This window comes from Artibeus jamaicensis, unplaced genomic scaffold, assembly GCF_021234435.1.
Source record: "Artibeus jamaicensis isolate MK-2021 breed Jamaican fruit bat unplaced genomic scaffold, CSHL_Jam_final scaffold_847, whole genome shotgun sequence".
Taxonomy (NCBI): domain Eukaryota; kingdom Metazoa; phylum Chordata; class Mammalia; order Chiroptera; family Phyllostomidae; genus Artibeus; species Artibeus jamaicensis.
Window position 1 is genome coordinate 5,364,815 of NW_026522057.1, and position 27,597 is coordinate 5,392,411.

General features: G+C 48.0%; 1 protein-coding gene across 3 annotated transcripts; it reads left to right on the top strand.

The window, feature by feature from the left end:
* The first annotated feature begins 534 nt into the window (after positions 1–534).
* MYCL (MYCL proto-oncogene, bHLH transcription factor) lies at positions 535–26,837 on the top strand. 3 transcript variants are annotated; one of them, XM_037149329.2, is made up of 3 exons: positions 535–621; positions 20,864–21,368; positions 24,499–26,837. In XM_037149329.2, exons 2-3 carry the CDS (start codon positions 20,873–20,875, stop codon positions 25,095–25,097), a joined length of 1,095 nt encoding a protein of 364 aa, XP_037005224.2. In that variant the 5' UTR covers positions 535–621; positions 20,864–20,872; the 3' UTR covers positions 25,098–26,837. The 3 variants fall into 3 exon arrangements, with proteins under 3 accessions (XP_037005224.2, XP_037005222.2, XP_037005223.2); XM_037149327.2 differs by lacking the exon at positions 535–621 and adding an exon at positions 20,321–20,504 and having other exon boundaries at positions 20,663–21,368; XM_037149328.2 differs by lacking the exon at positions 535–621 and adding an exon at positions 20,321–20,504.
* Positions 26,838–27,597: the final 760 nt, after the last annotated feature.

Consider the following 27,597-nt stretch of genomic DNA (forward strand, 5'->3'; position numbering starts at 1 on the left):
AAGAACATCAATCTGTGATGGTGCCTCTTGGATATGCGATGTCCTTATAAGAGCTTTGAAAAGATTACTTTCTTCACGTTGGCCCAGATGAAAATCATGGGGTGCCCAGACCAGGTAGCTCCATTGGTTAGAGCATCATCCCGAATTGCCAAGGTTGTGAGTTCAATCCCCAGTCAGGCCACATACAAGAGGCAACCAATGAATGCCTAACTAAGTAGAACAACAAATCAGCATACCCTCCCCCACCAAATAAATAAGAAAACCATGGGAGAAGGCTGAAATTCTTCCCCTCTTGAGGAGAGCAATCCAAAGTGTGGCACTTTGGGTTTTCCAAGTGCAAACTCATTCATTATGTCTCAGCTCCAGTTCCCTACTCTGACTAGGGCATCCTCCCTCACTGTTTGTCCTGAAAAAGCCTCGATTTGAAACACACAGGCTGTGAGCCTCTGATCATACTCACTATTTTACATATTTCCTGTTTATTTGTTCTGTCTCCCCAGCCGAACTCAGAGCCCCAAAACACAGGGATGCATCCAGAATTCCTTGACTCAGATGACCATTACTCAGCCCTGTCACTGTGTCAGACAGAGTCCTTGAGGAGTTCAAAGTCTAGAGGAAGAGGTGAGTAGGTCATTACAGTGAATTCTGATAAAAACTATGATGGGGGGAACAGAGGAGAGATATGAGCAACTCTGCCATATTGCAAAACTCTAGGAAGTGTGTCCAACCGGTGCCCCTGGGAGTTGTACAGTGAGATAGCCCTGGTCACGTGCAAGCCCAGAGGTACCTGACCCAGCCCGGAAAGTCTTGGCAAGTCCTTTAAAGATAGTAGGTACTGGCTGAGGCTCAAACAGCAAATTTGCCAGGCAGATGAGGAGTGAAGGACAATCCAGGCACAGCAAACAGCACCTACAAAGCCACAGCAGTGTTAGAAAATATATTTTGGCAGCAGCACTGGGCACATGTGGGGGAATGCACACAGTTTATTTGGTAAACGACTTAATAAATGTAAGAAGGACTATACAGTTGACCCTTGAAAAACATGGAAGTTAGGGGCACAGACCCCATCCCTGTGCAGTCAAGAATCTGCATATAACTTTAGACTCCCCCCAAACTTAATTATAGTCAACCTTTGGTAACTGCAAGGAATACATAGAACAATGCATACAGTCAGCCCTTCATATCCACAGGTTCCCAACATCAGAAGCAAAACCTAGGGCAGGGAAGGGGGACACAGAGGCAGGCTATATATTTATTGGGAAAAAATCTATATATAAGTGGACCCTTGCAGTTCAAACATGTTTTTCAAGGGTTGACTGTAAATAACAAAAATCATGATCGCCTACTGTGAACCACCCACTCCATACCAGGCATTGTGCTAAGTGGTTGATGTGCATTTTCTCATTTTACCTTCACAACAATCACATGAGGCAGGTTCTTTATTATCCTCCCTTCTGCAGATAAGGAACCCAGACTCAGAGAAGTTCATCAACTTGCTTAAGGTCACAGAGCTAGTGAATGGCAGAGCCTGGATGTCCTGGACTTTAGAATCCTGAGCCCTTGACTTCTGATTCACTCAATACTTGTGCCCTTAACTTTGGTCAGGGGTGGTGCCTCAGTGCAGACTCATGGGAGGCACCAGCTGTCACATCAGCCCCCTTTGAGCTTCAGCAGCAGCAGTTGCCTTTACTGGACAGTATTAGCACGACAAGAGTCAGCTTCTCTTGAGCAGGAGAAGAAAATGGGGAGGGAACCTCATGGTTGAACTCTCTGGGCATATATGAAAAGCCCTGGAATTCTCAGAGCTCTCCAGGAAGACTTTGAAGGAGGCTGGGGTCCTACAGAACCAGCAAAACTATTTGGTGACCTTGATTTTATCCTAGGCATGGCATGGCCTGCCCAGTTCTCTTCAGCTCTCTCATGTCTGCATCCCCACATCATCTGTTTTTCAACCCCATCAGGACCTCCCGTCCTTCCACCCCTCTATCCTCATCTAAACTAATGGCCTTTCCTGGTTTTACTTTGTCTTTCCTCCCAGGGAGCTGGCATTTCCCAGCACCTTCCCCTGCCCTTATCCTGGGTCAGACCCAGCTGATTTCTTTCTCTGCTCCTATCTCAGGCAGCTGGGAGGAAACCACAGGATCACATGCCCTCTCTGAGTTCACCTGCTCCAAAGCCCTTTGCCCTGTCCTCGCCAACTTGCTGGCCTTTCTCAGCTTCGTTTTAGGTCTTTTCCTCCTCACATGACCTTAAATGTTAGAGCTCTAAGGACTTCTTCATTTACCCTCTTTCCTCTTTACCCCATTCTCTCCCACCTCTTTAGTGACCATATTTATACTTATAACTCCCTAATCTATAGCTCCACTCAAATCTGGTTGCCGGGATGTGTATTTCGCATAGTTGTTAATACAATTAACATTAAAAAAATATTTTATTTATTTTTAGAGAGAGAGAAGGGAAGGAGAAAGAGAGGAAGAGAAACATCAACATGTGGTTGCCTCTCTGTACACCCCCAACTGGGGACCTGGCCCACAACCCAGGCATGTGCCTTGACTAGGAATCAAACCCATGACCTTTTGGTTCAGAGGCCTGCGCTCAATCCACTGAGCCATACCAGCCAGGGCACAACTAACATTTTTTGGTTTATTAGACACTGTGCTTGGTGAATGACATGGACCCTGCACCCATGAACTCACTGTCTTGTGAGCAGATAAGCTAGGCAATTAGAATGGAATATGTTGGCAGAGAGCTGAGGGGACAAGAGGAGAAACAGCTGATCCAATGAAAGTGTATCAGTTAGGCTTAGTTGATAACTGGCTGTAGATCACAGAAAACCCCAAATCACAGCCATCACAACCGGTTAAAAATCAGGCAATAATTATTCCAGAGCTAGTATGGTGGGTCCATAATCATCAGAGCTATTAAATTGCTCTACCACCCCCTGCCACCCTTCACACGATGTTTCTATCTCATTGTCCAGCATGGCTGCTTAAGCTGTAGTCATCACACTTACATCCTGCCTGTCTGAAGGAGGAAGGTGTGAACACAGCACACTCACCCTTTAGAAGTAGTTTCTGGAAGTTACACAGGATGCCTCTGCTCACAACTTCTGGTGACCAGCACTTAGTCACAGAGCCTTGTCTAGCTGCAAGGAATTCTGGGAAATATGGTCTTAACTCCAGGCCAACCTTATGCCAAGCTAAAAAGCAGAGTTCTATTCTGAGGACAAACAGGATCATTGATATTAGGGGACAACTAGTAGTTTCAGCCTCAGAAAGCATCCTGACGGGTTATCCAGAGCTAGCAGGGTAAAGTAGAGTGTTTTTGGAAGTGGGTTGCAGAGTGCCTTCTTGAAAATGCAATTCATTCTGGGCACCTCCCGCACAGAGTGCACACTGGGGAGTGATGGGAGACACAAACAAGATCACATGATCTAAGGAATCATTCTGATGGGGGGCAGGTGGAGGCAACCCTGGAGGTGGAACAGAAAGGAGCCAGATGGGATTCAAATTAGGTTCCTCCAGAGATCAGCAACCTGGGCATGTCTTAGCCTTAGAAGTCTCTAAACTTTCCTTCTTGGGCCTGGTGTTTGTACAGTTGCCAATCAGCTGGCAGGCTCTGGAGCAGGGCTTCATTACTGAGGCAATCATCTAGAACCTGTTAGTGGCAGCAAGGGCATTGGCCTCACTGGTGTCGACTGCTAGTCATAGGCAGGGCGTTGCCCACATGAGCTACCAGCTGGAGCATTCACAGCACTTGCACTGCCAAAGGTTATATTTATTTCCCTGGGGCTTTTGCAGACATCAGGGCAGGGCGGTCAGCTGGGTATGGAGGATCTTGGCTCTTTACAGAGTAGGCGCAATTCGCTTACTCTGCCCCTACTGCCCTTCTCTGCTCCTGCAGCAAATGGACAATGACTTTGGCCCAGGCCACCTCACAGGGTTCAGCAGGAAATCTGAAACACACCAATACCTCTGCACCGGCTAGCACAGCTTTGCAGCTCACCTTCTCCCCCTTCCTACTTCACATGAGACACATGTCACATACAGATACACATTGCTTATACCACATACCCAGGTCTATCTTCACATATACAGTAATTCACACAAAAAAGTCACATGTACACACCACCCCCATGCTACTATAGGCACAGCCCTCCAACTACCCATATACATAATATACAGACATATATATATAGTACATATGATATTCTATAACATGACTATACTTACCACACACCATACCACCTATACATTCATACCTACACATTCTCTCACCTCCATATCACACTCAGATCCCCACTGTTGTTGATTCCTGTGTTTGGGGGGCAGGGTCCCCAAGTTTCCTTATCCACAGGAACCCTTTCCTTCTGCACTTTGATAAGACAGAGATTCAGTGAGGCAATTGGAGGTGAGAAGGCAGCACTAGTACTTCCCCAACCCAAATCCATGAACTCAGCCCACAACAAGGGAGATCCACAGCAGGGAGACTGGCCTTTCCCCCAGTACCCTCTGGATCTGTGTCTGCTCCTGACGTCAGGGACATGGAGTTCTGGACAGGCAATCCACTATGGTGCCTTGGCTTTGCTCCCACTGCCTAAGAAGCTCTAGGAACAACAGTCCAAGCTAGAAGCCTGGCAGCAAGGCTGTGCCAGGCCCACCGATGTCATAGCTGAAAGAAAGCCCTTATGCAATGGGTTCTGTGAAATGTGCAGGGCACCTGTAGGAGCTACTCTGAGGACCTAAGAACAGGGTGAAGAGGAAAGGCCCTCACAGTTACTGACACCTACTCTGTGCCGGGCATGGTGCCTTGTCTCCTATCATCCCGACATCATCTGTTATCCCATTTTCTTTTTTTTTTTAATTTCTTTATCTTTAGAAGGGAAGGGAAGGAGAGAAGGAGAGAAATATCAATGTATGGTTGCTTCTGGTGCATCCCCTGCTGGGAACTGGCCCCTGCTGGGAACTGGCCTGCAACCCAGGCATGTGCCCTGACGGGGAATCAAACTGCAATCTTTTGGTTCACAGGCCCGTGCTCAATCCACTGAGCTACACCAGCCAGGGTCTGTTATCCCATTTTCTATACAAGAGAGTGGGGGCCCAAGGAGGGTGTTTCAATCCTCACAGCCAGTGAATGGTAGGGTCTTGCTTCCAACCTGGAACTATTTGTCCCCATAGCATTGGCCAGGGCCCCGAGGTTGGGTCAGGATTCTGCAGCAAGGTAGCTCTGAAGCTGAGGTTACCCCAGAAGTGGGAAGGCTGCCTGGGGCTCTGTTCTAGTCTCCTGCTCTCCCTCCTTCTAACCAAGGAGGCTAGACACTTCAGCCCAGGAAAGTGGAGCCGGGGGATCAGGAATAGGAAATAGCTGGATGGGTCTTAAGTTTAGACCCCATAGGCTAAGCAAATATTAGTCCTGGATATTGAGCCAAGCTGGTTTCAGGCCAGGAGCCGGAGCTAAAGCTTGAAGTAGATAAGAGCTAGAAGAGGAGTTGAAGCTAGGTGAGACCTGATCAGGAGCTACTACGATCACTGGAGTGAATCCAAGCCAGGCAAGGGTCTGAACCAGGAGCTAGAGGTCAGGATGGAGAGGGTGGGAGATGGAGGCCAAGGTGCTCCCACCCCACACTTTCAGAACCTCCTTAGTATTTCACATACTATGCTGGTCACAGAATGAGGACACCCAGGAGCTGCTCAGTAAGAAAGAGAGATAGGAACACAAAGAACTTCAATCCAAGGCACACTCTGGCAAAAGAGCCCTCTATGAAGCTGGCCAGACTTCATTCAGCAAACATGGAGGAGGGAGATTGTTGTTAGCAAAGTAGGCAGTGGGGGCAAAGGTGCAGAGGTGAGAAAGCCCAGTTCAGGGCTTGTTCAGGGGAGGGTGGGTGGCTGGAACAGTCCAAGAGCAGTGAGCATGTGGCTTCTGCAGCTGGTGATCAGTGGCCATCTGCTCAGGAATTGGAATTTTATCAAGAGGCAAAGCATTGACAGGTGTTATGAAGGTCAGTAACAAAAAAAAAAAAAGGACAGTAACATGGCCAGACTTGCGTTTTCATTTTTTTTAAGATTGTATTTATTTATTTTGAAGAGAGAGGGGAAGAGAGGGAGAAAGAGGGAGAGAAACACTGATGTGTGAGAGATACATCCATTAGTTGCCTCACACACATCCCCAACCAGGGACCTGGCCTGCAACCCAGGCATGTACCCTGACTGGGAATAGAACTGGTGACCCTGTGGTTTGCAGGCTGGAACTCAATCCACCGATTCACACCAACTGGGACAAGACTTGCGTTTTAGAACAGCCTTCTGGCTGCTGATGTGGAGAAGGGACTGGGATGGGGGTGGGAGAACTGCAAGGCAAGGACACCACAGTGGAGGCTGATATAATAGTCAGGGCAGACCGCGAGGCCCAAACTGGGGCAGTAATTCCAGGAATGGACAGAAGGGGACACGTGCAAGATCTGTAGAAGGATAAGATTTATAGGATTTCGGGATCACGTTTTGACTGAGGGTCAGGGAGACACTGAAAACCGGGAGAACACCCAGGGTAGAGCCTATGTCCAGGTTGCTGAGAGGCCATTGCAAAAGTGGGACCACCTCAGGAGAAACCACAGGAGCAGAGCCTGAGCTCCTGCCTCATCCTCCCAGCTCCGCCCCTCACCAGCCGCATGTTCTTGCAATGTTACTTATGCACTCGGAGTGTGTTTCCTCCTCGGAAGAAAGGGGGGAATTTTATTTCCTCCATAGGGTTCTCATGAAGATTAGACAAAACATGTGTGGTGTCTGCACATAATAAGAGTCAATGCCTGTTTCAAAGCTCAGCCCTGCTCCAGCCCAAATCTCTGGCTCCCAAGCAAGACTGATGATCTCTATCAATGGCGATTGCTACACCTCCTGGTCCCAAGGGGTGGGGCTCCCTAGCCTGACCTGCAGGTGTCCTACCATGTGTCAGCTACAGGCAACCTTGGCTGCCAACACCCCACCAACTAAAAGAATGTCCTGGGGCCTTGTTTGCTCACTCTCCAGCCAGTATAGGCCCTTCCTCCGAACTCCCCTTCCCAATAGTGTCCCAGAGGCTCACCATGCTACCTTGGTGGGCAGAAAGGAATCTCTGAAGGTCACTGAGATGTACTGAACTTGACTAGGGTCTTGCCCAACCTCCCCCTTCATTTGAGTTGCAGCAGTTTCGAATCCTTTCTGCCCACCTATTCCTCAGACTACCTCTGCAGTGAGGTAAGCGGAGGGTCCAACCCTATAGGATGAAGGCTAAAACCATCTGAGGAGGCAGCTGGATATTCCAGTCTTGCAGGCTCCCCTCACCCTCCTTTAACATCCTTCCAATTCCTTCATATCCCTAATCCAATCCATTAACCATCTTTAATCCCCTAATGTAAACCGGACCTTAGGGTCTGCCCTAGGCCTCAAGCCCAGCTCTTTCCAGAACACCAGACCCCTGATATCCCACTGATCCCAGGACCCAGACTCTCAGACCCCCCCCCCATGACGAAAAGAAATTTCATTCTTTTCCTCTGAACCCTCAGGTCACCTCCCACCCACTGTTCCAGGCCAGAAACCTAAGGGTCAACCAGGCTTCCTTTCTCTTCCTCCTTCACTTCTACTAAATACCTGTCACCCGTCTGCTCCTTTTCTCCACCTTCATTCCACTTCCTGTTCCGGTCTCCACAAGGTACACCCAATCACTGACTTCTGGCCTCTAGCCTAGCAGTGAAAATTCAACAGCCTACAGAATTTGTATTTGATTCAGGGGATTCCGGTGGCACAAACTGCTCTATTCTGACATTCTTCAGGAATCTTTTATTGGAAGACGTCCCAGAAGGCAACATTTTGCAATCAAGCGATCAATAATCACAACAGTATCTGCCTTTCCAAATAAATTTGCCTTGCAGACCCTTGCAACAGCAGAATTGCCCAAGAGGTTTTTTCCTTGTACAATGAACACCACTTTGCAAAACTCATAAAAAAATTTGCTTTTAAAAAAGAGACTGCCTCTAGCATAATACCCAGTAACAGTTTATAAAACATGAGCTTCCTAGGTCTTTGATCTTTTGTTTTAAAGATTTTATTTAGCCCTGGCTGGTGTGGCTCAGTGGATTGAGCACTGGCCTGCGAACCAAAGGGTCGCTAGTTCAATTCCCAGTCAAGGTACATGCCTGGGTTGCAGGCCAGGTCCAGTGTGGAGTGCATAAGAGGCCACAACACACTGATGTTTCTCTCCCTCTCTTCCCCTTTCTCTAAAAATAGATAAAATGGCTTCTTTTTCAAAATCCTACACTTAATGAATGCTTAGTAGTTGCAGTCAGGTTTCTGAGTGCTTCACATGAAATTCATTTAATCCAACACCCAGGGAAGCAATGGATCATCAAATCCTCTGCACACTTAATCCAACACTCCACGCACTGACACCCAGAGGGTTTAAATAATTTGTCCAAATCGCACAGCTAGAGAGTGAAGGAGCCAGGATTCCAACCCAGCCATCTGACCACTGGGCGGCGAACTGTGAAGGTCCTTGGGATCATGGATTGTTTTGCTCACCAGCTCCTGCCACAGCTAAATAACTAATGGATGCCTGAATGAGTGAATGTAGGAATAATGAACGAAAGCGCAGATCGAGTCTTTGCCCAGTTACTACCTGTCTGAAAGCCGCGGGCCCTGCCCCAGTGGCATAGGCCAAGAACTCACTCCAGGGGTCCGCGGCGACTCGCAGGGGAGCCGGACTTGCACAATGCAGGTGCGGGCTGTTCCCTCCCTTCCGCAGCTTTAATGTTCCGGGACAGCCCAAGCCAAGGCTTCCTGCGCACAGTCAGGGGCCTGCAACGTCCGGCCGGCCCTCAGCCCCCAAAGCTCCACCCAGCCATGGAGTTGCGGTGGTGGGGGGGGGGGGGGTTACGAAGGAGGCGCCTCTTTCCCCTCGCCCAGCGTTTGCCGAGTCCTGGCTGGAGGTCTGGTTCCCCGTCCCAACTCCACTTCCTAGTTGTGTCTGCTAGCAGTGCCGACACGGATTCGTTGCCTCCTGGTCCTTCCTGTCCTGCCCCCACCTCCTTAACACACAGCATCAAGGTGGTCAGGCACTGAGAGGCTATTTAAATTCAGCACCCACCCCCACCCCTCCACTAGTATGATAACAGTAACTCCTACATCACGGACTACCTTCTAGGGGGTGGGATGCCCAGCCGAGAGGTTTGCGTGAATAATCCTATTAATTTTCTCAACAGCCATGCATGATGAATCTTCTTATCCCTATTTGACAAGTTGGAGACTGGGGACACGTTTGGTTTAAGTGCCTTTCTCAGACCATGCAGCTTGGGGTGGCACAGGCCAGATCTATTTGACTCCAGGGTCAAATCTCCCCCTCCCCCCCACCATGTTCTGTGCAGCCAGCCATTCCCACATCTCGGCCCAGGCGCACTAACCAGGCCTGGGGATATAGATCCAGATGGGCACTTTCCTACCCTTCAAGAAGCTCTGCCGCTTCTAACAGGGGGACATTTTCTAATGCTGGATGATCTAGGACCTTGCTTCATTGCTAGGCAGGCAAAACAGCATGCCTGAGCACTTAGGCACAGAGAGATTTCAGGTGGGGGGAGCGGTTTGCACAAAGCCTGAGACTGGACCTCTGGGTCAAGTTCCTGCAACAACACAATAATGCTCCCTCCACTGTACCCACCTACGGCCTCTGCCTTCTGAATTGGGTGCTCTGTCCATGGGTTGTCTCCAAGTGTGTCTGTTGGCAAGACTTCAAGAAAAGCTTATCTCCTCCCACAAGACCTAATGTGGGAAAGGCCTAGTAAATATCTAACAGCTGGCCCAGGATGGGGAGAAACTCCCATATGTTTCATTTGTGGGTTTCCATGGAATACACATCATCATGGCCAATGTCAGCTGCCAAAGTTGGAGATGGACAGTACTTCTACCATAACAGATACAATCCATGTAGTAAGATACAGTAAAGTAAGAAAGGAATGATGAGTTTACAGTCTTCACTATCTTGGTTTTTAGAATTTATTTAAGTGTACGTTTATATCCTTTAATATTATTTTATTTTATTTATTTATCTTTAGAGGAGAAGGGAAGGAGATAGGGAGAGAAATATCAATGTAAAGTTGCCTCTCGTGTGTCCCCTGCTGGGAACTGGCCTGCAACCCAGACGTATGCCCTGACTGGGAATCGAACCGCAATACTCTGGTTCGCAGGCCTGCACTCAATCCACTGAGCTACACCAGCCAGGGCTATATCCTTTAATTTTTAATGACTGTGCTTAACAACCAGTTCCCATAATTCCTGAAAACGCAACAGTTGGCTCTCCCCAAGCTAGTACAAGCAAGTCCAGCACCTAAGGAACTCAGGTCCAAGGGCTGGCCCCTCCTCAAGCTTCCTTCAGCCTCAGGCTGCCAGCGTGGGATTTTTCTCTCTAGCCTGGGTTTCCCTCTAGTGGACAGAAGAGTCATTCCAGGTGATTCTCTTGCTCCACCTGCACCCAGAGCTCAGCACCCAAAGCAGGGCAAGGACGAAGTTATTGTCCCTCAGGAGAAAAGTTTCTTGAGAGGGATCTATATGGTTTCTCAGTTGTCCTCAGGCACTAGGCACTTAGCATTCGCCCTCTCTGAGGGGCGGTGTCTGGAGGGCCCCTTTGGCTTCAGCCATTATCACAATCTCCAGAGCTTCTCAAAAACCCCGTCTCATGCCCCATGTGGCAGCTCAGGCTGTCTCCATCAGCCCTTCCAGTGTGGGGAGCCCTCTTCCATTACATCTGTCTCTAAGAAGGCACACTGAGAAACCCTGTTTGCATTAGGGATTAAGATTTACATTAACGCATTAGCCACTGAGGAAACACTGATGAGGACCATTCATAAGCGCGGGACACATATAAGAAGATGGAGTCAATTAGATGTAGCGTTAGGGCTCTGACTCTCCCTCCCGCATCATCCAGAAGCGATCTTTCCAAAGCACAGATATGTCCCTGTCACTCCTCCCCTCACAAACCTCCTGTAATTCTCTGTGGCTTTCAGCATCGGTTGAAAGCCAGGCATTCAACACCTCTCTTGGTTGAGACTCCACTCGCGCTGTTTACCTTACATTTCCAAAGCAAAAAAGAGAAGAAAACTGAGGTTTTTGAAATCCTTTTCTGGGCCAGGCTCTGTGATAAATACTTTTCAAAGAGCATCTTAGTTAATTCTCCAATTATGCTGCTAGAGATAAGCATTTACAGATGAGAAAACTGAGTCAGTACAAGTTGGATCACAGTTAACACAGTTTGCAAACAAATAAGTTTTTAATTCGGCCTACTTCTCTTTGTTCTTGAAAACTGTCCCTGTCGCAACAGGCCGGGCCTTTCTCTGGGGTTGGCTGCAGAGATGGAGGCACAGTCCCCAGAACTCCTTCCTCACGGCACCCAAGGCAAGGCCACATTTCTTAGGGTTCTAAGGAATGGGCTGCTTTTCAGTGAAACCCAAGCAGAGGTTACAGAACCACAGATATGGGATAAGAAACCAGACTTGAATCTGATTAAATTCTTCTGGTGCTATCGCCAAAGACCTTCCTCTCCCTTCCCCCCCCCCCTTTCTCCTCCCTAACTCTCCCTTCTCATTCTCTCCCACCGTCATCTCCTTAACTTCCCCTGGAATCCTAGACATCTTTAAGGCTCAGATCAAATTTCCCCCCTCCAGAGAGCCCTCTCAGACAACCTGGCTCAGGAATCTGCCTAATGAAAGTGAGAATTGTTGCAGTTTGAAAGGAAGAGCAGATTTCTGGCTAAATGTGAGGATTGATCTCATGTGTTCATCTCCCTCACTCCTGAAATTCCATTAAAATGACAGTAAATGCATTAGGGAAAAATATATAAACTCGCAAGGGAAGGGAATGACTGCTTAATGGATATGGGATTTCTTTTTGGAGTGATAAAATGTTCTGGAATTAATTGTGAAGGCTGTAAAAACGAAAAGAAAAACAGGAAGGAAGGAATAAATGGGAGGTTAAACCCCTACCAGCGCTTGGATGTATAATAATCCTCATACAGTTTGGTTAACTAGGAAAGCTCCCCTGAGCTTCAGTATCCAAACTTTTTACTGGAGTTTCATTATGTAGCATGATTGACTGAATCACTGCCCACTCAATCTCCAGCTCCCTTCCCTCTCCCAGATGTCAGTCAGATCAGGCTGACATCACATGGCTTAAAGCCTCAACCCTATAATCATATAATTGGCCCTTCTGGCTCGGCCAACCCTTATCCTAAATCATCTTGAATTATCTAAGCACCCACCAAGAGTACCTTCATTAGCATAAACCATTCTTTGGGAGCCTTGAATAGCAAAGACTATCCTATCGCTAAGGAAATTTCAAGGATTTTGAGGCTATCTCCTAGGGAAGGGAAGAGGTAACAGAAACACACACAGGGCTAGTCAAATGTTTTTTAAAGATTTTATTTATTTATTTTAGAGAGGGGAAGGGAAGGAGAAAGAGAGGGAGAGAAACATCAATGTGTGGTTGCCTCTCGTGGGCCCCCTACTGGGAACCTGGCCCTCAACCCCAGCAAGTGTCCCAAACTGGGAATCAAACTTGTGACCCTTTGGTTTGCAGGCTAGCACTCAATACACTGAGCCACACTAGCCAGGGCTTCTTTCTTTCTTTCCTTCTTTTTTAAAAGATGTTATTTATTCATTTTTAGAGAAAGGGGAAGGGATGGCGAAAGAGGGGAGGAAACACCCATTAGTTGCCTCTCACATGCCCCCAACTGGGGACCTGGACCCCCAGTCCAGGCATGTGCCCTGACCAGGAATTGAACCAGTGACCTTTTGGTTTGCAGAACAACGCCCAATCCACTGAGCTGCACCAGTCAGAGCCAGTCAAATTCTTTATTTATACAATGGACCCATGCCAAAGCACGTCGCTGAAAAAATTCACAATATCAAGACAAAGAGCACATCCTACAAGCTTCCAGAGAGAAACAGGTCACATACAAAGTTTTACAGATTAAATGATATTAATCTTCGCAATAGCAAGGCTGGTGACTATGAAACAGGAAAGCAATACCTCTAAAATTCTGAGGATATCCCTGGCTGGTGTGGCTCAGTGGATTGAGCACTGGCCTGTGAACCAAAGGGTCGCTGGTTTGATTCCCAGTCGGGGCACATGCCTGGGTGGTGGGCCAGGTCCCAAATAGGGGGCATGCTAGAGGCAACGACACATTGATGTTTCTCTCCCTCTCTTTCTCCCTCCCATCCCCTCTAAAAATAAATCTTAAACAATATAAATAAATAAAATTCTGAGGACAAAGTATTTCTAATAAAGTACTAGATTAGATGAACTATCAACCAAAGGTACGGGTATAATAAAGACAACTTCAGAAATGTAAGGTCTCAAACATTTACTTTTCAAGCACCCTTTCTCAGGCCTCTGCTGGAGGATGTGCTTCAGCAATGGGAGGAGGTAAATCAAGAAAGAAGAACGAAGCTCCAGGAAATGGGGGAGCTAACAGAAGAGGGAAACAGAGGGAATTTCCAGGATGATGGTGAAGGGAACTTGCACAATGACAATTGTGGAGCAGGTCTAGAGATCACCAAGTTCAAATTGGAGCTGAAGACAAAGGGCTCCATGTAGGGATGTTTCCAAGAAAAAAAAAAGGAACCTGATATGTTCGACCATATGAAATGATCTTTGTACTTCTAGTGGGAATGTGTAGGGTTGAATTCATACTATGTACATAGAAATCTAAGCAAAAGAAAAAGATGAGACAATTTAACTCTGAATATATATAGCTAAAATACTATAAATATTGAATATTTATTTTAAATTTGAACTATAATTCTATTGGAAGAATAAGGGAAGACCAAGTATGTGGGAGTGAAAAGGGAAATATAAGCCCTACATCTTCTTCTATTTTAAGATGTCAGCGAGCCCTGGCTGGTGTAGCTCAGTGGACTGATCATAGGCCTGCAAACCAAAGGGTCACCGGTTCTATTCCCAGTCAGGGCACATGCCTGGGTTGCAGGCCAGGTCCCCAGTGGGGGCACATGAGAGGCAACCACACACTGATATTTCTCTTCCCCTTTTTCTCCCTCCCTTCCCCTCTGTTTAAAAAGAAATAAATAAAATCTTTTTAAAAAAAAAAACCCTCCATTCTCCTCCCTTTTAAAAAATAAATAAAAATAAATGAAGACGTCAATAATAATTTTTAAATCAGCAAAAAATTATCTGGATCACTCAAAATATGGAAGTAAATACTAGGTACAAAAGCCAGCTAAAAGACTAGTTGCCTTTGGGGACTGGGAATTGAGGGTGGAGAAGGCAGAGCAGAAGATTGCCTCTTTTTTAAACTTGTCATACATTTAGTTGCTTTAAAAAAAAACTATGTTCATGTATTATTTTGATTACAAATCTTTTTTAGGAAAAAAATAAAGAAAATTTTAAAAATTGCAGAAAAATGGAGTGTCCCTAGGGAAGCGTTTGTTACTTTGGTGAGTTCATCACCATCTTGGGTCCAGACATCTCTTCAGAAACCAGAGCTGTTAGCTCAAAGAGCAGCAGCATTGCTATGAACAGTCACACATTAACCAGGCTCATGAGACTGATATTTCAAGTCAAATACCAATTCATTAATTTATAAAGAGAAGCAAAGCTCTGAGGCAGACTGGATCTTCTCGTTCGCTGATGAGTGCATTCTCTCCCTGGAGTGAATCTACACAGGGAATAAAGTGATTTTCAGCATGTTGCTTGGTGCAACCAATGAAGTGGGGGTTGAATTAGGTGGTTTCAAAGAATGATGCCTCCATTTCCCATGTTCCTGGACCAGCATCTTTGTCCCCAGGAAGTGCTAGGATGGACACTCTGGTGATTGCCTTGGCAACCCTTCTTGATCTCTGTCCAGACCCCTCCTGATGGGCACTTCTTTTTCTTTAGCTGCATTAATACCTTTATTCAGGTTGTAGGCTAGACTGGGCCTAACTCTGCCTCTACCTCCAAAGTTGATACATCTATTTTATTATTTTATTTTATTTGCAAATGAGTTGGTTTAATACCAGGTGATACAGGATAAAACAAAGACTGAAGAACACACATTGACAGGATTCTGGGCTGGGTTTATGCTGACCTCAGAGCCAAGGTTGAAATGGCAGAATGAGAAGAACTAAAACGATGAGCCACTGCATGGCTCATCATTTTTAAAAATTTACCTATATTTGTTTATTTTTAATATATTTTATTAATTATGCTATTACAGTTGTCCCATTTTCCCCCTTCATTCCCCTCCAACCTGCATACCCTCTCCTACCCACATTCCGCCCCCTTTAGTTCATGTCTATGTGTCATAAGTTCTTTAGCTTCTACATTTCCCACACTACTCTTGTTGTCCTCCTGTCTATTTTCTACCTACCGTCTATGCTACTTATTCTCTGTACCTTTTCCCCCTTTTCTCCTCCTCCCACTCCCCTGTTGCTAACCCTCCATGAGATCTCCATTTCTGTGGTTCTGTTTCTGTTCTAGTTGTTTGCTTAGTTGGCTTTCATTTTAGATGTGGTTGTTAATAACTGTGAGTTTGCTGTCTTTTTACTGTTCATATTTTTAAATATTCTTTTTCTTAGATAAGTCCCTTTAACATTTCATATAATAAGGGCTTGGTGACGATGAACTTCTTTAACTTGACCTTATCTGAGAAGCACCTTATCTGCCCTTCCATTCTAAATGAAAGCTTTGCTGGATAGAGCAATCTTGGTTGTAGGTCTTTGGATTTCATGACTTGGAATACTTCTTCCCAGCCCCTTCTTGCCTGTGAGGTCTCTTTTGAGAAATCCACTGTCTGTCTGATGGGAACTCCTTTGTAGGTGACTGTCCCCTTAGCTCTTGCTGCTTCTAGAATTCTCTCCTTCATTTTAATCTTGGCTAATGTAATGATGATGTGCCTTGGTGTGTTTCTTCTTGGGTCCAACTTCTTTGGGACTCTCTGAGCTTCCTGGACTTCCTGGAAGTCTATTTCCTTTGCCAGATTGGGGAAGTTCTCCTTTATTATTTATTCAAATAAGTTTTCCACTTGTTGCTCTTCTTCTTCCCCTTCTGGTACCTCTATAATTCGGATGTCGGAATGTTTAAAGATGTCTTAGAGGTTCCTAAGCTTCTCCTCACTTCTTAAAAATTCTTGTTTCCTCATTCTCTTCTGATTGGATATTTCTTTCTTCCTTCTGGTCCACACCATTGATTTGAGTCCCAGTTTCCTTCCCATCACTATTGGTTCCCTGTACATTTTCCTTTATTTCACTTAGCATAGCCTTCATATTTTCATCTAATTTGCAACCACAATCAACCAATTCTGTGAGCATTCTGATTACCAGTGTTTTGAACTGTGCATCTGATAGGTTGGCTACCTCTTCATTTTTTCTGGAGCTTTGATGTGTTCTTTTATTTGGGCCATTTTTTTTTTTTTTTTGGTCTTAATGGGCCTGTTACATAGTGAGGGGCAGAGCCTTAGGTGTTCACCCTGGTGGTGCAACCCACCTCCATGCGTTGACATCGCCTGTAGGAATGAGGTTCGGGAAGGAACAATGCCACCTGCCTCACTCTCTGCCACTTTTCAGTCACTTCCTCTGTACCTACAAGGAAATTGGGCCCTTCTGTGCTGATTGGGCCCTATGGGTGGGCTTGTGTATGTTCCAGGATCCTGGATCCTGTGGGTCTCTCCAACAAACTCTCCTGTGAGGCTGGGAGTCTCTCTCACTGCTGCCTCAACCCCCCTGGGTGTTTTCAATCGGTGTTTGGAGGCTTTATTTCCAGGTGTTGGGACCCTGGTTTGTGTAGTCCATCCCAGTCCCCAGTTTCGTCTGGTTTATCTGCACGCAAATGTGGGACCACCATGTCCGCCAGCCGCTGCCTTGTTAGCCAGCTGCAACCTTGCCTACCACACTCCACTCCACAATCCACCACCTCACTGGGTCCGCTAGCCATGGCCTTGCCATGAGTCCTCTCCACTGGGCTGCCCAACTCTGCCCCTTCTACTGGTCTGAATGAATGTGTCTTCTTTAACTCTTTGGTTGTTGGACTTCCATACAGTTTGATGTTCTGTCAGTTCCGGTTGTTTTTAAATTGTCGTTGCCCTTCTTTTGGTTGTGCGAGGAGGCATAGCATGTCTTCCTACACGTCCATCTTGGTCGGAAGTCTACTTTTTTTTTTAATAGAAGTTTATTCTTAAATGTGCAACAGGCTCCAAGACAACACCATTCTACCTATAGATTACAAGAGATGTTATGACAGGGAATCCAGATTTTAAAACAGGAGTGGAATTTAGGATTACCATTGTCCCAGGCACAGGAGCAGCTTCCTTTTGCTAGATTTCTTTTTTTAATAGCTTACTTTTAATGAATTTTTTCATTACCATTTATTCCCCTTATGATCTCTTTCACCTTCTTTTTTTTCTCTTTTTTTAAAGATTTTATTTATTTATTTTTAGAGAGAGGGGAAGGAGAGAGGGAGAGAAATATCAATGTGTGGTTGCCTCTTACACGTCCCCTACTAGGAATCTGGCCTGCAACCCAGGCATGTGCCCTGACTGGGGAATCAATCAAACTGGTGACCCTTTAAAAAAAAAAAAAAAAGATTTTATTTATTTATCTTTAGATGGGAAGAGAAGGAGAGAGGGAGAGAAATATCAATGTATGTTTGCCTCTCGTGCACCCCCTGCTGGGACCTGGCCTGCAACCCAGGTATGTGCCCTGACTGGGAATGGAACCTTGGTTGTTTGGTTAGCAGGCCTGTGCTCAATCCACTGAGCTACACCAGCCAGGGCACCTTTTTTCTTTTTTTAATAAGAGAAAGTTTACTTAGAAAGTCACAGAGGTAGAAGTGAGCCATAGGAAAAAATGGGCTTAGAAACAAGTTACAGAGGTAAAAGAAGAGGTCCCTGGAGCTTAGGAGAGAGAAGGGTAAAGTTAACCCTTTAACCCCTCAGTGGGGGTTAAGAAATCTCGTTTTGCCGATTTCTTTATTCTACCTGTGGCCAGGGGGCCCTTCCCCGCAGCTTTCAATTTTGGCTCCTCCAGTTTCTTCTGCTCCTGTTTTTGCTTCTGCTTGAACGCCTATTTCCCTCCTCCACCTCCTTGGCATGCTGCTTCAGGGGCTTCTTCTTGCCACCTTCACTGTGGTCCCTTCCCCAGATCCTGCCACCAGGAGCTGATACATCTCTATTTTAAAGTACTAGAGGGTCATGTCCAGTGCAACACATTTACAAAGCACCCGTGACATGCCAGGCTCTGTTCTAAGCCCTGCAGTTACAGCAGTCAACAAGACTGATATTTGTCCCTGCCCTCGCTGAGCTTCTTCTGGGGAAGAAGACCAACATTAAGTAAAGTGCAACGTGAAGGAACAGCCTAACTCTCAGATGACAACTTCATTTATTTTATCCTATTTTTTAAGGTGGAGTCACCTCTTGGTTGCCTCCAGATATCACTTACTACAATGAACCATGGTGGGGAGGAGCTGTTGAGTAAGGACTCTTGTCTAGATAGAGAAGGAAGACCCATTTTCCAAGCATAGATTCCCAACTTCCCATGGATTCTAAACCCAAAATCTTTCCAGTGAAGTAAATTTCTGCTTCAATTTATCTAGGGTTGGCTTCTGTCATTTACCACCAAGAGCTCTGGTACAGCAACCATTTGTGGACCAGAAAATAAGTCACCAAAAGGCATTTCCAATCCCTCTGCCTCAGGGCTGCAACCAGACCTGAAATCTTTCTGATCTGGGCCTTTTGTTCAGCACAAAGCAAGGCACACAGGCTGTCTCAGTAGAATCTGGTTGGCTGAGTCACTCAGTAAGCTCATAAATACCTGCCAGAAGCTGTTCTAGGTACTGAGGTTGAAAAGCTAGTAAGAGCTAGTTGCTGCTTTCAAAGATGTCCCACAAGCACCTTAGACCCAACATCTAAAACTGAGAGTATCATCTACCTTGCCTTCTCCCAACCCATATATCAGCTCACACCATGTCCCATGTTCCAACAACACTGAACTGCTTGCATTTCTCCTTTCCTTCTGCTCAGATGCCATCAGTGAATAGTTGGTGTTCTTAGAATACAGGGGAGAGAGGGAAAGAGACAGAGAGCAGGCAATCAGGCTGCTGCTTGTTGACAGGGACAAGACCTTGAATGCCAGGGTAAGCATTCTAGATTAATGGGCAGCTATTCCAAGTTACTTTCCTTGGCCTAAATAGAATAACCTTGTAGTTTTAACTTTTCCTCTTTTACCGAAGATAATCTACATGGAAGGTGACATAAAGGACTTATATGTCCATCATCTTGGCCAGAGATGCAGCTGCAAGCAATGTCCCCATATTACAAGTAAGCAGACAGAGGCCTCAAATGTCTTGCCTCTACAGCTCGCAAGTAGCAAAGTAAGGGCTTGAACAAAGTTTCCACACTCCAGATCCCCATTCTTTCCTCTACAGAGTGTGTTTTGTGTGTGGTGAGAGGGAGGGGCACGCCTCAGCCGTGGCCTGTCCCTGGGGGAAAATTCTCCCCATCACAGCACCAGGGGCTGTCTGTTCTGCTGGCCTCTCCTCCTGGCCTTAATTCCCTTTTCTAGATACTCTGTCATCTTAAATCCTCACAACTCTGTGAGGTATTACCACCCCTTTGTTTTATGTGACTCAGATGAAACTGAATCACAGAAAAGTGCAGTTTCAGACTTCAAAATCTGGAATCGCCACCCCCACTTCGCTGGGGTCCAGATTTGGAACACTTAGCTAAAGAAACTGGTCAACGGGTCATGAAGCGGATGCTGGGGACCAGCCCCACTTCAGGGCTGAGGGCCGCCAGGTGGCGCGGTGGAGGTGTGACTGCTTCCCTACCTCTTCACTCCCCCTCTCCCCGCCCCCTCGCCCGCGGGCCAGACGCACCTGAACTAAGCCGGGCGAGGCCTGGGAAGTCGGTTCCTGGGGCTGGGCCGGGCAGGACAGGGAGTAGCTCTTGTCACCCGCCTAGAGTGGGTAAAGATCACAGTTTTAGTTTGATCTGCTGGAGCCGCCCGGGACTTAATAAAGAATCACGTCCCTACGAGACAACCGCCGGGCTGCATCAGCTTGCTGCCTGCCCTGCGCTCCCCAGTATGCAATTTATTGGGGGGGGGGGGGCGTATAGGGACTAGAATAGAATGGGAGAGCAACCAGAAGGATTGGGGTGGAAGCCACAGTCCCCACCTGTCGACCGCCAGGAGGCAGTGGGTAGGGGGTGTGGCTTGTCCCGTTGGGCCCGCCCCCGGGTCCCAGCGCTCAGGGGCGCGACGAGATATAAGGCTGCCGGGAAACAATGCGCCTGGATCTCGCGCTCCCGCGCCTAACCCTGTAGCGTCTGGGCCTCCGTGCACGAGCGAGGGGGGGGGAGGAGGTAGCGCGAAGGGGGCGCGCTCTTGTATGCGGGCCGCGCTTTCCGTGGCGCGCATGTGCTTGTATGCGGACTGCCGGGCTGCCCTAAGCCGGCCGGGAGCGGCTCCGCTCCTGGTAGCGGGCGGCTGGAGCGAGGTGAGACTAGGGACAGCCGGTGGATGGGCACGGGTCCTGGGGCGCAGGCTGCAAGCTGCCTTCTGGGCATAGCGCGCCCCCGCCCTGCCCAGCCGGGCCCTGGGAGCTGCGCTCCGAGCGGTGCTGGCAAAGTTTGCTTTTGAACTCGTTCCCCACAGGCTCGTCTGCGCGCTGTGAGCGGCTTCCCTGGGCACGCTGACCCAGAACTGGGCTTCCCAAGACGTGAGGGAAGAGCGTGGGTTCCAAGCTCAGAGGTTTGGGAGGGACGAGGGCCTTGCAGCCGGCAGTGCTGGAGGACCCGGGAACGCCTCCTCTCTGGGCCCTTACCCCAGTCAGCACGTCCCCCTTCCCTCTCGCAGGGAGCGGACATGGACTTCGACTCGTACCAGCACTATTTCTACGACTATGACTGCGGGGAGGATTTCTACCGCTCCACGGCGCCCAGCGAGGACATCTGGAAGAAATTCGAGCTGGTGCCGTCGCCCCCCACGTCGCCGCCCTGGGGCTCAGGTCCCGGCGTCGGGGACCCGGACTCTGGAATTGGTCCCCCGGAGCCGTGGCCCGGAGGGGGCACTGGGGATGAGGCAGAATCCCGGGGTCACTCAAAAGCTTGGGGCAGGAACTACGCTTCCATCATCCGCCGCGACTGCATGTGGAGCGGCTTCTCGGCCCGGGAACGGCTGGAAAGAGCGGTGAGCGACCGGCTCACCACTGGTGCTTCCCGGGGGAATCCGTCCAAGGTGTCCGCTGCTCCGGACTGCGCTCCCAACCTCGAAGTCGGCAACCCGGTGCCCGCTGCCCCCTGTCCCCTGGGGGATCCCAAGACCCAGGCCTGCTCGGGGTCCGAGAGCTCTAGCGACTCGGGTAAGGACCGCTCCGGGCCAGTCATCAGGGGGATACCCCATGGGTGGCCAAAACTCTGCCGCTGCCTGAGGTCAGGCATTGGGTCTTTGCCAGCCCTTCGGCTACCTCCCCCTTTCTCTGGCTGCAGCTGCCGGTGTAGCCCCCAGCGGTGTCTGTCTGGCACGTGGGTGTGTTAGTAAACAGTTTAAAGAAGTGGCGTGGGAGCCAGCGTTTCTTTGATGATGATTGGAACCCCAGGGGACAAGGGAGATTGGGTGAGAGGCTTTGCACTCAGAGAGGACAACAATACTGGGATTGCACTGCAGGGAATTTCTGTCTTGGAGGCTAGAAGGGTCCCTTAAGGGTCACTCCAGGCTTAAAGTTTTTTGTTGCTGCCTCTTCCTGGGAAATTCACACTCCCCTACAGAGAGAAGAAGCTGAGGAGCTTTTTGTGCAAAGCCAGAGCTTTCATCCTTTTAAAAACCTAGTCCCCTGGCTGCTTTAGTTTAAGAAGAACCTCTCCCACCCCTTACCATTTGTGCATCAGCCCCATTACCCATGAGGCAGGTAGGGGAGGAATGAACTCTCCCTAGTAATGGAAGAACTGAGGCTTAGAAATAGGAAATCACTGGAAGTGAGCCCCAGTTTCCTGCCATCTAGCCAGCCTCTTTTCCCTTCCTTCCTTCCTTCCTGGCAACCAAACACTTCTTCCTTGATGCATAGAGGGTTTTCGAGTAGTTTATCTGAGAAGGGCTACACCTCCACTTGTTGCTTTGGCCTGAGGTGGAAAGCTGACCCTTTAATTCCGTCCCAATCCATTTGAGACTATCAGCTGCCTCCTTGCATTAAAAAAATGTTTACGGGTCCCTACTTCGTGCCAAACTCTTGGTTAGATGCTGGGGTCAAGGGTAAGGAGCTCCAGGCCCTTTCCCCCATTTCTGAATGCAAATGTAAACCTCACTGAGGACAGACTGGCATCCTGTGCCACCAGACTGCAGTGTTGTCAGCCCAGCCTTGTCTCAGCAGAGCAGTAGCAGACAGGATGTTTTTACAGGGTGCAGACTGAGGCTAGCATCAGGCAAATTAGGAATGAGAAAACTCACTTGTCACTTTTATAAATAACTTTTACGTGATCATTTGGAGGGAACCGGGGAATGGGGTATGGAAGTCATCATACACTTGAAGGGAAAAGTAAGGATAACAAAACCAATTAAAAGTCCACTGTGTTTAAGGTCATTTCTAACTTGCTTGCTTTCTACATCAAGCTTGTGTTTGTTTAATGGCCGGAATGGGAATTTTGAGATCAAGAAACCAGTAGTAGGTCTGGTACAAGTAATGCCCCCCTTTTTATTACAAAATCATAAGCATGTAATTCTGTAATATAACAATATCACGCTCAAGCATACCATATGACATTTTAGGTGAAATGTTCAAATTAAAACTATAAATTATTACACCCATATTACTCTTAACAATCACAGTCAAACAGGCCTTACTTCTGCTGGACCCTGTATTTCTACACAGACTGATGGAGTGGTAGAGTGAGAAGAACACTGTTTTGAGAGTTTGGAGATCTTAGTTGGAGGTCCAGAATGTTACAAAGGTGATGTGTGGCCTTGGCTGATCTAGCGCTGCTTCTCCCTCGGCACATGAGGGTGTTGGCCTCTTGTCCGGTGGAGGGCATTTCCTTGTCTGGGTAGAGTTAGACACCACTCTCTGAAAAGGAGAATAGTGATCTTACTTTATGGCATCCTTAGGCAGAGCCTTCCCAGCCTCCAGATTTAACATTGAGATATTTAAAGATCTGAGATGTGGGGGAGCCTCCTGAATCACTTTCTGACCTGCTCTTTTAACCTGAACCTGTTTTCAAGCTCCTAGTTCACAGGCCACATGGACTAGAACGAAATGCAACAGATTGCAAACAATGAGGGGGGTGGAGAGAGTGACTGATGGCAAAGCTCAGCCAATAGGGGGTAGGGGCTGGGTAAAACAGCATTCCAAACACAGCCTAGTCAGCCAATCACAAGCCTTGGGGCCAGGAAGGCTGAATGGTCAGGTTTTATTAATGGAGAAATAATGCGATTGTCCACACAATAGAAGCCTTCCTGACAAAGGGGCTCAAGCATCCTGATATGCAAAAGAGACAGAGAACTGAGCTCTTCTATTGTCAGGGTGAAATGCATTAAGGTGGTCTTCTGTGTGGGGGGGGCTGAAAACGTGTGGAGTAGGAAGGTTTTCTTCCCCATTCCCGGATGGGGTGACCCAAGAGACTTTCCAGCCAGGGAATGTCTCGGGGCATGTCCAGGTATGTCCAGGCCCCTGGGGTCTCGGCCCTTGTGTGGGGATAGGGGCTATTCTGCTGCCCAGTTCCTGCCCCTGGCACAGGTAACTGTCGCTTGTACCTTTGTGGAGTTCCTGCAGCTTTTGCCAACCTGCGGTTATGAATCCAACCCTGTTCTGGTCCAGGGAAGGGGGTGGGGCTGGCAACCTGCAAATGATGGATGACTTTAGAAACCCATTGAACCCAGGAGCAAAATGCCCGTAAGGGAAACATTTCCCTCCGCTCTGTGGGTGAGGAGGAGTGTGTTGTAGCCCTCCCTTCTCTGAATCTTCCCCTGAAAGGGATAGTAGAATAGAGAGGTGGGGGAATAATAGGATTTATAACTTGTGAAAAGTAACAATTCCCCAAGTGCAGGCTGTGTTGGACAGGAACAAAGGGCAACTCTGCCCACAGACCCCTCATTTACAATTCTGATGGGGCATGAAAGAGCCCGACTGGGGAAGATCTTTATAGCTAAACTTTGTCCCAGGCTAATAGCTCTTTCTCTCCATCCTCTGAGTGGGGGAGGGGAGAGACTATGCAGACCCGGGGGTGGAAGGGGGGGCTGTTGGCTTGGGTCTGCCTTTTGTTCTTATCTAAGCCTTGCTGTACAAAAGGAAATTGGAGAATATTTTCTTTCTCCCTTATTTACCTTCCTTTATTCATCCTGCCCTTACCCAATTACAAATGAATCAGCTGTCTTTCCCCTCACTTCAATTTGTTTATATCTAAATTGGGAAAATGTCACCTCTTTTCCCAAGCTCCAGCACAGAGTTCTTGTATGTGTTTCTCATGGGGGTTGTTTTTCTCTTGATCTCTCCCCTTGGACAGAGGGTGAAGAAATTGATGTTGTAACAGTAGAGAAGAGACAGTCCCTGGGCGTCCGGAAGCCAGTCACCATCACAGTGCGGGCAGACCCGTTGGACCCCTGCATGAAACACTTCCACATCTCCATCCATCAGCAACAGCACAACTATGCTGCCCGTTTCCCTCCAGAAAGCAGCTCCCAAGGCGGGGCTTCAGAGAGAGGTCCCCAGGAAGAGGCTCTGGAGAGAGATGCTCCAGAGGAAAAGGGAGATGAGGTGCACGAAGAGGTTGTGAGCCCCCTGCCTATGGAACGTGAGGCTCCCCAGTCCTGCCACCCCAAACCTGTCAGTTCTGATACTGAGGATGTGACCAAGAGGAAGAACCACAACTTCCTGGAGCGCAAAAGGCGAAATGACCTCCGTTCGAGGTTCTTGGCCCTGAGGGACCAGGTCCCCACCCTGGCCAGCTGCTCCAAGGCCCCCAAAGTGGTGATCCTGAGCAAGGCCTTGGAATACTTGCAGGCCCTGGTGGGGGCAGAGAAGAGGATGGCTACGGAGAAAAGGCAGCTCCGATGCCGGCAACAGCAACTGCAGAAAAGAATTGCGTTCCTCAGTGGCTACTAACTGACCAAAAAGCCTGACTGCTCTGTCTTACAGAAACCCAAGTTTATTTCTTAACCTTTTCTTCCCGCCTTAGTAATTTGCACATTTTGGTTATGGTGGGACAGTCTGAACAGTAGATCCCAGGATGCTTTGCAGCCGGTGCACACAATAAGGGCTTGCATTCTTGGAAACCTGGAACCCCGGCTCTCCCTGTTCCCTGACTCACGGGAGCACTGCGTCTTCTGTGGCGCCTTCGGCTTCTTGGGCAAGCAGCTGACTGAGGAGCCCCGGGGTCAGCCTCGCTTACTAGCTCTGGAGAAAAGCCTGACAGATGCTATGCAACAGGTGGTGGACGTGGTTGGGGCCTCCAGCCTGCATGAAACCTCACACTCCGGATGCGCGTTAGGCTGGGAAAGGATGCTCCCACTGCTGTCTCTGGGGTGATGCTAGGACAGCTGGGCCTGGACACGCTCCCCGAGGCTCCTTTTTCCAGGAGACACATGAGCTGTCTTTGGTGAAGACAAGCTTGCAGACTTGATCAGCATGGACCGTTACCTCACTGTCAGACACTTTACAGTACCTGAGGAGTTGTAAACCTTTATATATACATGTATATTACAATGTTAGATGATGACCTTCTTCCCTCTCTCGGTGCTGCGATGTTGACAACACTTAAAGAGTTTGGTTTCCAGATTCTTTGTCTCAGCCCTCTGGGCCTTTTCCTCTAAGGGAGAGACCATTCTGTCCTCATAAGGGACTTGTTTGTTTCCACAGGTCAGAAGTATTTCCCTAAGACCCAGGAAAATGGGCCCTAGCCTGGAGATAGGTTGGCATCCTGGCTGTGAACTTGTTCCCTACCAAGGTGTCTTCCATCTTGGAATCTTTTCACAAGGCAGATATCAGGCACCTCAGGGTGAGACCTGTACCACTTCCTATTTCCCAGCTGACTCTCCTCTCAGTCCCTGACTGATAAGTTTGAAGTTCTACTAGAACCATGCAAACCCATCCTTTTCATGCAACTCCAAGGAGCTTGCTGTCTCTGCAGCCATCCTTGGGCCTCCTACCAGCCTGACATGAATCTCTTTCCTAGAATCTGAGACTTACTGAAGTTCTTACTGGGAGAGCTGCTGGGACTCACCCAGCGCTCCGGAAGGTGGCTTAGCTTCCTGGTGGGAGCTCTGCTTAGTGGACCATGATTTTGCCCCAGCTGGACTTGGCACCTCCAAGTGGATTCCAGGTGCAGCCTCTAGTCTGTGAAAGGCACCCAATCAATCCTACAGTGTCTTGTGGGCAACCTCAGGAGCCTTAAGAGCCTAGCCTGGAAGAAGAACCAGCCCCCTCCAGAACTCTCCCCAGGGCAGCAGATACCTGCTGGTTGCAAGTTTGAAAGTGGACAGGGAAGGATGGTAGAAGGCTGTATGTGGCTCTGGAAAACCACTTGCTACTTCCAAATCTATTATGCACGATGGTGTGTTTCTGAGGTTGCTTCCTGATGCCAGAGAACCCCAGTGGAAGTTTGGGGAAAGCCTCTGTACCTGTTGGAACATGGTTTTTGAAGCCAGCTGACTTCTGGAACTGTCTTTGGAGAACGGGTGGGAAGTAGGTTACTGATGTCTCACCTGAACAGCTTGTCTTTTACAAGCTGCTGTTGGGTATTATGCTGGGAGCAGTCTTTTTTTTTATACTGTATTTTTGTATGCTTTTTGCAAATCGGTGTTGTTTTTCTACAAGAAAAAAAATGCCTCTGGCAGTTCTCCTGTTGCAAGAGTCTGATTTATTTTGATCGGCAAGTTTACCTGAAATATTTTATTTAGTTGTGATTATCGGTTTCCTAATGTTAAAATATTGCCTTCTGGGACATCTAATAAAAGAGTTCTCAAACATGTCAAGAGTTGGGGCAGCTTATGCCAGCTGAGTCTGCAGAACCAAGGAAGACGATTTCAGGGTGGCCAGAAGGGAGCCAGCGGGTTGCATTTCTCTAACCATGTTGCTAACCTGGTCATTCCACTTTGGGTTCCTGAAATGCCGTTTCAGACATGTCCAAACAATGTAGGCTCGGCACTTGGTGAGCATAAAATTCTCTTGGGAATTGCGAAGATGCTGAATTTGTACTTTAGAAGGCTTGCAATCCTAGTTCCACCACTTATTCTGTGCCCTTAACTTGATCTTCCTGAGTCCTAGTTTCCTTACAGAGTGAGACTGTTCATACTCCAGTGATGTGACGATCCTGTGCAGGACATCTTTTTAAAAATTCACAGTAAATTTGTGATCTAATGTGATTTTTTTCCTCCTCCCAGGATTTAATGAGAAAGAATCAAGGCTCCTTTTCCCCTCCCATAGTTTTCATAAACTTGCTATAAATGCAAGAGGAGAGAATTTAGTAATAGCTCTTCCTGACAGAGTACTGCCTAGGTCTGAGCTCACTTCTGCCTATTATGCCACACCGATCACATGCCAGGGCTGCAGAAGAGGGAACTGTGATGCAGCCAGTAAGTGCACGAGTTGGGATTTGAAACCGGCC

Coding starts and splice junctions, on each gene's coding strand:
- MYCL (XM_037149327.2), top strand. CDS start 20,397: ATGCGGGCCGCGCTTTCCGTGGCGCGCATGTGCTTGTATGCGGACTGC. Junction 20,505..20,662: donor TAGCGGGCGGCTGGAGCGAG/GTGAGACTAGGG, acceptor CGTTCCCCACAG/GCTCGTCTGCGCGCTGTGAG. Junction 21,369..24,498: donor CGAGAGCTCTAGCGACTCGG/GTAAGGACCGCT, acceptor CCCCTTGGACAG/AGGGTGAAGAAATTGATGTT.